Source organism: Caretta caretta, chromosome 2 (genome assembly GCF_965140235.1).
Source record: "Caretta caretta isolate rCarCar2 chromosome 2, rCarCar1.hap1, whole genome shotgun sequence".
NCBI classification, from domain to species: domain Eukaryota; kingdom Metazoa; phylum Chordata; order Testudines; family Cheloniidae; genus Caretta; species Caretta caretta.
In genome coordinates, this window is record NC_134207.1 from 199,143,259 (window position 1) to 199,156,229 (window position 12,971).

At 38.5% G+C, this 12,971-nt stretch overlaps 1 protein-coding gene across 4 annotated transcripts in view; it reads right to left on the bottom strand.

Moving 5' to 3' along the window:
- RARB (retinoic acid receptor beta) overlaps positions 1 to 12,971 on the bottom strand; it is a 526,846-nt gene that overhangs the window by 135,784 nt on the left and 378,091 nt on the right. Inside the window, exon 1 of one of the 4 annotated variants that reach the window (XM_048838586.2) lies at positions 10,383 to 10,973. The exons of the other annotated variants lie outside the window; for them this stretch is intronic. Coding sequence (XP_048694543.1) covers positions 10,383 to 10,539 — 157 coding nt within the window. The 5' untranslated portion in view covers positions 10,540 to 10,973. Of the gene's footprint in view, positions 1 to 10,382; positions 10,974 to 12,971 lie in introns of those variants that run through there. 4 annotated transcript variants of the gene reach the window in all.

The following is a 12,971-nucleotide window of genomic DNA, read 5'->3' on the forward strand; positions in this document are numbered from 1 at the left end:
ATTATTTTCTAATTCTGAAACGTTTCAATTTGCACGTTTCAATGCACAGTAATTAGGATGAGTTAGAGGACAAGGGAGGATGGAGCTACAGAGCAGAGAAGGTATTCTGTGATTGAACTCCACGTATACATTATATAAGAGTCATACAGCCACTTCAGAACTTTCAGAATCATGCATGGGGATTTGAAGCTACCTCCTAACAAGCCCTCTGTGTGCTCATGCTTCAGTCACAAAGTGTTGTGTACACAGAATGCTTGCAGGATCTGGCCCAAAACATGGGGAAAGGAAAGGATGTGGCTAAGGAGAGGACACAGCAGGATCTGAGTCAGCCCAGATGTCCTGCTGCTGAGTGAAGAGTAATTCTTTGCTTTTAAACTTTAGAGAGATGACAAATCTACAGGGTCTCAGAGAAGTGAGTGTGGTAATAAAAGCAAAAATAAAGACTGGCAACTCACATAACTAGCATGGAGAACACGTGACAATATGCGACTAGAACAACGCAGGTCAAAGATGCTCTCAAATTGCATTGGGGGTGGGGACTTGAGGAGAAGACTTCATTTACGAAAACAAAAAATAAAATAATATTTTGAGCACAAAGATTTCAAACACAGACAGAACAAATTATAGCAAAACATCTGTGTGATGGGGTAGAAGGACCTTTAGCCATGCTTGAAAACTGGGTCCCAAAGAGGATCCCATAATATAATATTCAAACTGGACACTAAAGAGGATCCTATAATATTTATTTAACCTATTGGGTGGCTAAGAAGATTTCTACAAAAAAGAATAGAATTAAAAGTCAAAGATCTCCTTTTTCTCAGGCCTCAGTGAGAAAAGTAAGAGCAACTGCTAAAAAATTTAAGGATCTCAATCTTAAAAGTCAAAAGAAGACACATACTTGCAAGACTTCTCTTTTAGCTTTGCTCTCTGTCCCAAGCTAAAATTGGAGACTACTTTTCGGAAAGCATCCATCTTTTTCTAAGATGCCTATTTCAATGGTACCCAAAAATGGTCTGGCTATGCTAAACATCACTAGGTGGCACTGTTATACAGCCTTGCAAGCTTCCTAGTGTTAGCGTGCGAGCAAATGTTCAATCTTGGGAAGATATGGTGTGGTGTTCTTAGTTTTTGTTATGCATATTTGTGTGAAGAGGCAGTGGACCTTGGAGAAGGAGCTATGCAAGCAGCAGGAGAGTTTGCTCTCTTCGTTCCTGATTAGAGTCAATTCCTGAGACAGAGTTGCTCTTTGGGAACTGGGTATTGATGTTGGGCTGAGATTCCAGAAAGAAGGGATTGCCTCCATGCTGTTTGAACACCTCTAGGACTGGTGTATGTGTGTAAATAAAAAAAGTTACATTTACGATATATCCAGAGCCCAAAACACTGAAGCCGACTTGCAAGGCTCAGGAAAACTGCTCCCACGTAGCAAAAGTGTGACTCTGGTGTCAGAATGAAACACTGGTTTTGAAGAAAGATCAACTGTTTACTTTTCCATAAGATACTGATGCCTCTATTTGACATTCTGCTAAGCTACCAGTAAGCGAGACATGGTGAGAAAGAATAAAACTGTTTTATTCTGGGCCACTAATTTAATGGAAAGACTGTTGCAGGAACTTTTGCAACCTTGACCACTTGGATTCAGATATTGAATGATGGGAATCAATAAATTTTTAATTTGGTTATTTATTTGCTTATATGCTCGCTGAATGATGTACAACTTTAATTGCATATTAAAGATGGTTTTGTGGTTAAAGCACTGGATTAGGATTCAAAGAAATCTGGGTTTAATTCCTGGCTATGGCAGGGACTTTTTGTATGACACTGGTCAAGTCACAAACTCTTTCTGCCTCAGTTCCATATTTTTTAAATGGGGATAATTCTTCCTTCTTTCCTCCTACACCATGTATATCTTGTATATTAGATTTTAAGCCCTTCTGGGCAGGGATTATCTCTTCCTACCTGTTTGTACAATATCTTGCACAACGGGACTCCGATCCTGTTAGGGGGCTCTGAGCACTACTTAATATAAATAACCAAAATACATAAGCCTATTATTAATGACTCAGTTGCTCAAGCACTCCATGCACAGAACTCCTATTAAAGTCAATGGGATCTATGTGTATGGACTGCTTACAGGATCAGGCTCTAAAAGAAAAAAAAATCTTATCTAAGGGTATGTATATACTGCAATTAAAAACTTGCGTCTGGCCCGTGCCAGCTTACTCAGGTTCATGAGGCTCGGGCTAAGGGGCTGCTTCACTGCAGTGTTGACTTCCAGGCGTGGGCTGCAGCCTGGGCTCTAGGATCCTGCGAGGTGGTAGGGTTTTATGCACTGAAAGTGCATAAAATGGAAAATCCTCCAAACTATGGATGGACTTTAACAATGTGTCTTTACTGATGAAGATCCAAAACAATCTATATTTATAAATGCTCATTCAGCTTTAACCTAATTAAATCTACACAATTTCCATTTGCATGTATATATTTAGTTGCCTTCAATTTTACATATGCCATAGATCGGGGTGGTGGGAGGAATCATTTGGTCAAAGAGAAGTATAAATACCCCGCATCCAAGATTCTTCATACTGACATGCTGATTGATAATTTCCTCTTTTAACAGAAGTATTTTAAGAGGCTGTAAAACTCAAACAGAATGTTAAAACAAAGTAGGGTTAGTTATAAGGGCTTGTATTAGGAAATTACATTTCTCCCTGCCCACTTCTAAAATAAAGGCACAACTAAGTTAACTTTGTGGACAAGTGCCCCTAAACTACATGATGTCTTTATCAGACTGTCATGTACAACACAAAAATTCTCACAGTATACTTTGTGGAATACTTACTGGTGGTCTGCAAAAGGCTGGTTAGTCACATGGTGCTGGTTCCTCTCTCTTATTTCTAACTGCTAAAATGTACTGAAGGCAGCTAAACACACTTCATTTTCCTACAATTACTTTTCCAAGTAAACAATGGCTGCTGTCACCACAGGGATTTTACTTCATTGCCAATGGAGGAGTGGTAAATTCAGTTGTGAATGGAAGGGCAGAATGTGTGCAGAAAATAACGTCTATATTAAAATGCAAACCACAATGAAAAACTTTGAAACTCGCTGATATATAGACACTCATGAGATGACAAATGCTAGGAAGTGAATGTAAATTATTAGAGAAATGGCCTGGGGGACTCAAATTGAGATTTCTGCTGTTGAAATCTGCAGTTGTGTTTGGACAAGGTATTCTTGTCTTCTCAATTTATGACGTGCTATTAAACATAGCCCATGTATTGCCCCAGAAGTGGCTGCCTTTCCTTGGTGGATGAAGTCATCTCAGTGGCTGGTTTGTATATCAGTTTCTTTTTTAATGTGCTTTGGAAAGCCCTTTAACCAAGATTTTTAAAAATAAAAGCCTAAAATCAAGCTCCTAAATCCATATTTGGACACTCAAATAAGTGATCTATTTTCAAAAGTGCTGAGAACAATGGTAGTTGTTGGATGCTCAGTAAATTTTAAAATCAGGCCATTTATTAAGGTACCCAAATATGGATTTAGGAGCCTAACTTTAGGCTCCTGTTTTTGAAAAGCCGCTGAAATATGTGAAAGCATGCCATGCCAGATAATAGGACCAACCACAGTATTTAGACTATTTTTAAAGAGACACTTTAAAATTTACATTTCTGTCTCAAAAATGTTTTACCAACAACGAAGATAACTAACTTACGAGAACACAGAGAAAAGTCATCTCTATTTTGCAAGTTTACTTTGTGCATGTGACAGCCCCTTCTGGATACCTGTAGTCAGTTGCATTGTTTCACCTGCACAGTTGCTTATTTCACAAAAGATTTCAGTGGAACTACTCCTGGTGTAAAGGTACTACTCAATGCCAATAAAGTGACAAAATAGGGCTCTTGCTAAACAGCACTTGCCTGCTGTTTGAGTGGGGCTTTCACACACAATAGCATGGAGATTTTTTTTCTTTTTTTTTAAAGAAATAGGAAAATCTGATTGTAAAACCACAAAAACTGGCCAGGGGAAGAATCTGAAACTACATTTAGCTGTTTTGAAATGAATTAGATATAAATGTAATGATGTGTCTCCAACTTTTCCCCCTCCCTTTTACAAAATGATACCGTTAATGCATTCCTATGGGCATTTTTCCATCAAGTAACTGCCCCTTCTCCAATCCTAAATTGTTTGCCAGATTAACAGCCCCACCCTTCAAGATGATATCATGGCATCACCAGACCATATTGGTTGCCTTTATTAAAGTATATGCCATTGATCTATTATGAGCCCTTGTCAGGTTCTGAGGCTGCCTGGCTGGGAGCATGGTTCTACTCAAGAAAGGGCAAAGCCAAAGGAAAGTCACTCTTCCTGCTTTACCCACCACTATATCGAATTGTGCCCATTCTCCTGCCTATATTAGTGCCTACAGCACAATATTGTTCTGTTAGATGGATTGCCCATTGTGTGGTTATAATAATCTCATGCATTTCGCATCTTATATTTTTGCAATTCCATTTGGTTGAGGAGGTTTTGGCTTTCAGCAATCAGTGGTATGGGTCCCGCTGCATGGATATGGACTCTAAGTATGAGCACAGGTCAAAATCAATTCAGATTTGGTACTTCACAGGATTATAACTTTGAGCAGTGTATCCTGGCAGAAGTGGTTATAATATTGTCTTCCCTGAGGAGTAAACATTGATAAGAGGAGAGAGGGTGGTCTGGCTTTCCAACCACACAGTAATATAGAAATGGGGGGAGGGGAAGAGGCAAAGTGCTCTATCTTTTGTATTAGGCATTCACTTACCTTCCTGTGATGTACAGGAGCAAAACACTTAGTGCAAAGTTTGGGGATTTCACAGTACAGTAGCCCACGCGAGATGGTGTGCCTGTTTAGGCATTTGTATTATGCAGGCTTTGTTATTAGGCAACCCTCCTCAGTCCCAGAAAGTCTGGATAATAAAAAATATCCAAGCACAGGAAGGGGAAAATGCAGCCCCACCTTCCTTTCACCTTCCTGCCAGAGCCTTTGGATTCTATAGAGTAAAATATATTTACTCAAGTTCCAGTTTCCTGGCCATTTTATACATACACTGGTGTTCTCAATGCACAACAGCTAGTGGAGATATGGAAACCCCTTTGAAGCCATGACTAATTTTAGCCCCTATCAGTTGCATGTTCAAATTCAGTGTTCCCAAACTGACAACAATTCTTGATTCCCTCCTTCCATGCAGGGCTTGGGCGAGGGAGACCACATTTTTCAACAAAACTGATCCCTATGATCGATGAGACTGCGATGCAGAAACTCACCACAGTTCCATGCTTCAATTGGAGCTTTCAATACGACTGGATGTCGTGTCACAGAGCAGAAGGCAGAGGAGCCCTATAGCACACAGTGCTTCAGAGCATGCAGACATTGCACTGGCCTAACCACCATTATTCTTTCAACACTATTCTAGAAGATCTAAAATCCTACTGTATAATGCAGGTTCATTTCATCAGCTGCAGAGAGGGTGGTGTGTAACTTAGACATGAGCAATCTAGTCACCTGGGCCATGTAAGTTAGATGGAAGTAATTTGCAGGCTGGTGCATTTCATTACTAGTGTAAAGACGCTTAGCAGAGGTTGGTTGGAGGGTGGGAGCGCAGGCATGAGCCAGATGTGGTTAAGAGACATGGCTTGTGTAAACGGCTTCTGGAAAGTGTACTCACATAGTGGTAAGTGGTGATGTGGCTAGATGTAAGGATGATTAACTCCAGTTTCTAAAACATAGTCTCCTTCTCCCTCCCATTTTTGTATAGAACTGCCTGGCAACAGTGCACAAACTCAGATTTGCCCTGTCTGGGGGCGCCTTTACTACACAGGCCCATTACACAAATAGAAAACCACCCACAGATATTTCACTTTTGCTCCAAGCTTATTCTATACCAGTAACACCAATGAATCCCTCTCAGATTTTGCACCCTCAAGAATTTTTAACAGCGGCGCACTTCAGCCATAGTTTGCATGCTGGGGACTGAATAGGGCCTGCTGTATCAGACGCTAAAATACAGGATCAGTTATTCTAGTTTCAGTTCATTCAGAAAAAATATTCATGCCATGCTTTTTCAAGAGAAGGTAATGAATAACACAGAGGATGAGATAGAATTTTATCTTCTGTGTTCTTGAAGTAAAATTCAGGGAACACTGTGACAGATTTCATTACATCTTACAGATGCTTTTACTTGTTATCTTTGTAGACTGATTAAACCATAGGAGATCAAGCGCAAATATTTTAAATACAGTACTTAACAACTCCTTCATAACCATCTCGCTGTAAAGTTTATAACAAACATTAAAGAAAATAACCTGATTCAAACAGACCTTGCCTTCTCTGGTGCCAGTATGTGATTTACTAAATGCACCTGCAGCAATCTGATACTTGGGAATGCAGATTTCAAGTCCCACACTTCAAAATGTTTGTTTTTAAATTCAGAAAGATGAAAGAAAATAAGGAACTGAGCTCTTTGTTGGGCACAGATGTTTCTAGGATTTCCAGTGCCCGCAGAGAACAAGAACCTCCCCCCAGTCCACACTTCACAACAACCTGCGATTTAGAAGTAAATTTTATGCTCCCGGATTTAATTTTTAACAAGACTTTTGAAGGTTAACACCTCCAGTTCTTATTCAGACAAACCTCCCAGGGAAGCCAACTCCTAGGGAATTTACTATAAAGGCTATATACTACAGGGATTATACTGATCGTAAGGGCTATATACTACAGGGATTATACTGATCGTAAGGGCTATATACTACAGGGATTATACTGATCGTATTTAGAGCCTATGTGTACACCCATAATTTTATCTTTATTGAGTTCTCTATTTTTGTAAATGTAACAAAATGTGCTACACTAATAGTGGTTTTCTATATTACTTGTTGAAACACTGCTTTCATATGAATGCTTAGGTTTATTCCTATTTTGGGCCTTCTCATTTGAGGTCACCTATTAAATGAATCATACAAAGATTTTTTTTTTAAATAGGATCTTCTAGGACAAGGGGAAATCAGCCATTCCACCTTTTTCATGTCCTGTCTGGTCCAATCCTGAGTGCACCTATGCTTCCATGCCATTCAGCTGTTTCATGTTTCAACATCTACTGGTTTTTTTTGCGCTAATTACTGAAGCTGTGCAACAGGGAAGCTGAAAATTATATTGTACTTTAAAATACAAATGAGGCGTTTTTATAATCCTAATTTTAGTCTATATTCTCCTCTTTAAATGTCTATATTCTCCTCTTCAAATCTAGTCTTGTCTGATTTTGATATACTGGCCTGATTTCTCTCAAGAGAGAGTTAAGAGGAGTGCTCACTACTAATGTTTAAAAATTCAATCAATCAGTTTTATTCCCTTTCTTTGAGTCCATTACTTTCTTTGTAAATGAATTATTTCTTCTCTTTAATCCATTACAATCATAAAATTAAATCCACATGGAAAATATACATACATATATTTTAATTTTGAAAAAATTAGTAAGCACTCAATGCATATATACACATTATAATATGTGTGCGTGTGTGTGTAAACATATATACTTACATACACACATGTGTAATACATATGGTTTATGCTTGATTTGCAAACCAACCCAATGGGGGAAAGAAAAATAGTGTACAAACATAAATCATGTTTGGACTGCATCTTACCTTCTATTTCAATTTCCAGACCTTCCACAGGCTAGGACAATTCATAATATTACAAGATTGCATTCTGCACATTAAACTGCAATGGAATTAATGTGCTGAAGTTGGGGACATACAGTACTCTATAACTAAGCGCAACAAGGATTAATTCTTCCAGCATCTCAGCTACAGCACTGATGCTGTCAGGATTGTTACTGGGCTCTTTTGAGTCTGCAATATACATGCATTATTCACTTGTACTCCAGATTCCTCATCTCTATCAAAGTAGCATTTATAAGGCCTAAATCAACTGCTGCAGGTGCATCATTGGTATTGCTAAACTCCCCCACCCCCCCAAAAAGCATCCTACCAAGTGCCTAATACTTTTGAATCTTGGCTATGATTACTTTACACAAAACCACAGAGGTCTAAATGGAAGAGAGAGTCAGGAAATACTTGTGGTTGGAATTAACCATTGTCATTGTTACATTTACAGCACCCGAGCAAACTTTAGTCATTGTGCTCTTTGTATCTACCCCCCCACACTCCAAAATTGTTCTTTGTCAGCACCTCATATAAGTAATAAAGCAGTTTATATTTCAATAGAATTTTAATAAATTTAAATGTGTGCATAATTTCATATGTACACACAAACACATATTTAGGGTACTTGCTCATTTTTCCAGAATAAAAAAAATGCAACATAAATTAAACTGAACATTATTTAGAAAGTAACCAGCTAAACTACTTTCTAGCATGAGTGTCATTAACAGTCAGTTCAAATTACAGCCAAACAAATTATAATTCAGGTTCAGCCTGATTTTAAGTTGCCTTGCAGTAAAATTTAATTGTCTTCCTTACAAAATTACAAGACTCAATTCCTGAAAGTACTTTTCTGTATTTTTTATTTACTCTTGTTAATATGAGTTTCTTTGATTAGCTGACCTTTTCTGTTATCAATACTTGTCTCTTATCAGTTGGCCCTAGGCAAATGACATATTTACCACTCTTCCACTCTGATAAGGGTAATCCTATGTTTAACTTGTTCAAGAACAAACACGACGTTTTTCATTTTTTAGAACATGTTTCTAGTTAATAACAAAAGTATAGGAAAGTGCAGATAAAAGCTACACTTTATCTAAAAATTGTTTGAACAATTATCAGAATGAGATGAACAATATTTTTCCAGTGAAAGTTTTGTATTATGGGACTTGCTTATTAATGAGGCAAAATTTCTAAGATTCAAAGCATTTTTATTACCATAGTTAAACTTATATTTCTGTTTAAATCATGGTAACCAGAGAATACATTTTTAGTGAAATGTCTTTAGTTTCTTACGGTTATGGAAGAACTTTCAAGTAATAGGTTTTCTTTCATATCTGGAGACCTCAAACGTAGAAATATTTTGAAAGTAGCTAAGGGAAAATAAATAAAATATGTTGATTTTTTTTTACTTAGTTTAATTCTTTTAAATTGTTAAGATGTTAAACATTTGAACCCATATGCAAATTGTTACTGATTTTACAAGTCGTTTCTCAATGGTTTACTAGGTCAAGAACTAATGCCATACATATTCTGAGAAAAAGTTTTGCGGAGAGTCATAAATATGATAATCCACCAGGCACTTCTTTTAAGAACTTTTTTTTTCTTTAATTCCCTCTGGATAAACAACATTGAAGGGAAAGCTAAATTTATTCTTATGCAGCTTTGAACTCTCTGGAAAACAAAGATTTCAGACATAATTCTATAGCTAATGCTGCACTGAAGTGTCAAAGAGTGTGTTAAAAACATTTTGATAGATAGCCAAGTCATTTATCTTAATCAGCGTCAGAGCAGAGAAGCATCCTGCGGGCTCTTTAATGCAGAGTATAGGGGATGCGTACTGGTACTTGTAATTTCTCAGACTTGAAACTACAGCGGTAAAACACTGCCACTGTTTACCATCTATGTTTCTCAGCACTATGTCAAGATCAGATAACAAAACAGTATTTTTTTTTAAACTACATTACAGTATCTATGCTTCCTCCCCTACTAGTCCAAGACTCTGACTGAATCTAAAGGTATGAAAATAATTGATGGCTAAACACAAGGGGAGTTCACAGTTAGTAGTTTTCTAGCAAAACAGCAACTTCTTATAGCAACAAAGTGAAGAAGAAAGGTGGCAGCAAGGTCAGTACAAAGAAATATTGCTTTTTCTTAGCACGGGAAATATTAATGGAAGCCTAAAACTATCGCCTGATTTCAAGAACATCACCTACACTATGCAGTTTAAATTCTTTGTAAGGAATGTACAGAATACAATTTTAATTGCTTGGCTGCACTGTTGAAGTGTACATCAAGAAAATATGCAATCAATTATCAAGTGTGATCGGAAATTAGAGCAGGGAGGCAAAGGAAAGAAAGCTACAACAGAGATTCTGTGTAATTTGTCCTTCATTGGACGGAGTTTAAAAAGTCGTGCTGTACTGTATTATTGTTTTGCTTATTCCTGTTTGCTAAAAACCTGGTTGAAGGGTTGATATGCTGTGTAAAAAGGTAGAAACATAAAACATATTTTAAATATTTTTTTCTGCAAAATAAAATAAATACTTACACAACCACATTTTGCATAAGAAAAAGTCCGTACAATCCCTATCACAAATTAAAAGTAGTTGGGATTTTTGTTTTTTTTTTAACTGCATGCAAATAATTTTTTTAAATCTGGAAAAAATAATGGGACCTACATTGAGCACTGTGCCGGTGTTGCCAGTCTGTTTGTGCCAATCCACTGAAGCATGCTTTCAGAGCCTTCTCCTGGAGCATGCAAGAAGACGGACTTGCAGTGTAGAAATCCAGAATTTGACCAGGGCTCACTGCTAGAACATCCATACAGTCAAACATGATTCCCCCTCTGCAGAACGTCTGCAAAAGTGCTTTCCTCTAGGTGTGGAGGAAAATGGCATATAAAAGTACACCCAACTCCATCAAACTCTGCCCCTTTTTTGGCACGTAGGCTGTTCGTCTTTTTCCCAGACCAGAATCATGAATTATGACAGACAACACAGCTAAAAGCCTGTAATTGATCCAAATGATCATTTACCATTTTCCAGGCTGCTCAGCCAATCCAGCAAGATAGGGGGAAACAAGCAACATTCCAAGTTTTAGTTTCAATCAAATTATTCAAAAAATCCTTTAGAATCAGTCCTGCCTCATAGATTGTTGCTGAAGATATGATCTTTTTCACATCACACACATCATCAAAGTCCCAGTAATAAAAGACCTTTGATAGTAACTCTGGATCCCCCTCACCAGTGAATAGATCCTTCTGCCTCTGAACAGCTCACTTCCTACTATTTGTGTCACACAGAAAGAAAGATTGAATTGCCTAATATATGCGAGTGAACTTTCCATGAACCCTTCCCAGGCTGCTAACCTTCAAATGACCCAAACCAGTCTGACATCACCAACTCCCAGGATTCTCACACTGCTTAAAAACTCCCAGCAGCCCTGCAAAAGCAGACAGGCAGAGAAGCAGGCAACTATTAGCCGTTGCCTTTATACTTTCTTATTTTTAAATGATAAAATAAATAAAAAAATAAAGAGGAAGATTAAATTGCAAAAAGGCTGCTTCTGGGTTCTTGTCTGCACAACAGCAGAACTTGTATACATATCAGCTTATTCTAGGTGTGTGGATTATTTTAAGTGCCAGTCTATTTCCTAAATCCCCTGCACATTCCCTATGCCCTTTGTAGAAAGAATCAGCAACACACGGGCACAATTCGCCACTTTACAGGGACACGGCTACAGATACTAGCTTCTCATCTTGGGAAGACAGCTACTAAAGAACATCACAGACTACACTCCTCCCTGTTCAAATCTGTGTTAATGTTTTGGCTGATATTTGTAACACAATATCCCTAACAGTCTGGAGCTAAAACTCTCGATGCCAGCATCCACTCACTTGAGAATTTTCATAGGCCCATAACTAGGAGAGCGTTAGGTGCTTCAAAATCCACCCCACGTCCACCCCCTCCAGACATCCATATAAATGTAATTAAACACAGCAGATGAATCATTACAGCCTGAATCCTGCAGACTACTCAGGCTGCTGAAAGAAATGTAGAGAGCCAAAGTGATAGCATTTGGCACTCAGCATTTGCTCAGCATCAGTGCAGAGAAGTTAGTATGTATGGGGGCCCGGTTCTGCAAGCTGCCAAACATCTCCCAGAATCAGACTGTGACCCCTATGTTCACACCCTACACACTATTGCAAAGATCTTTGTACAAAGTATGCCTTCTAAGGCATCATCTGAAAACTCATAATTTGCTGGTCAGTATTGTCTTGTTAAAATATGTGTGGCAACATTATATGTGAAGTTATCAGATTCCCCTGTATGGTGTTATTAACACATGTTCCAAACCCCACAGCCCTGCCCAAACAGAAGTTGGCAAACAGGTACATACTCAACAAAGGAATGTGTGATCTGCTTGATTGGCATTTAAACAGTAAACAGAGGAAGGGGAGACACAGGTGGGGTGCTGGAACAATTTGTATAGTGGGGGTGCTGACAGCCATTTAACCAAACTGTAAACCCTGTATATAATGGAAGTTACTTCAAGCCAAGGGGTGCGGCATCACCTCCAGTTCCAGCACCTATGGACACAGGAAGTTCAAATACATGAATAAAAACCAGCAGGGAACATCCTTCCACATAGACTCTTTGGCTCCTGGCTCTCAGCTGGAAATATTTTTCAAGAAGGGGCCTGGAATTATAAAAAAGGAGGGACGAACACCCCAAGACACCCCTCTCTCTTTCCCTGCCCATCGCATTCACTGCACCTGAAGAGACAGGGGAAAGAGGTGTTGGACTCTGGGGGAGGGGCCGTGACCTACAGAGTTTGGTCAGTAAGACAGCTGAAAGCAAGGGGTGAGACCATAACTAAAAAAGCACCAAGCTCAGCTGTCTCACTGGTGGTTCAGTGTGCTCTCTCTCTCTCTCTCTCTCAACTCTCATCTGCATCTCAGGGGTCAAGCAGGTCACAAAATTCCATATTTTTGTATAAATAGTCTCCTTCGTATACAATCTTGCTTATGGATCTGACTCTTGTCAACTCTTGACCTGGATGGATTGCTATAAGTATTTTAATAATGAAAAGGAAAATGTAATATCAAGTTCCAAGACACTGTTTTCCCTCTTAAAAAAAAAAGAAATTTTCAAAAGTGGCCTCTTATTTCAGGAGCTTGACTTGAGACACCTTGGATCATAGGTTCTGAGAACTTGCATCTGATATTGGCTTTGGGTTAGATTTTCTAAGGCACAAAGGGAAGAGAG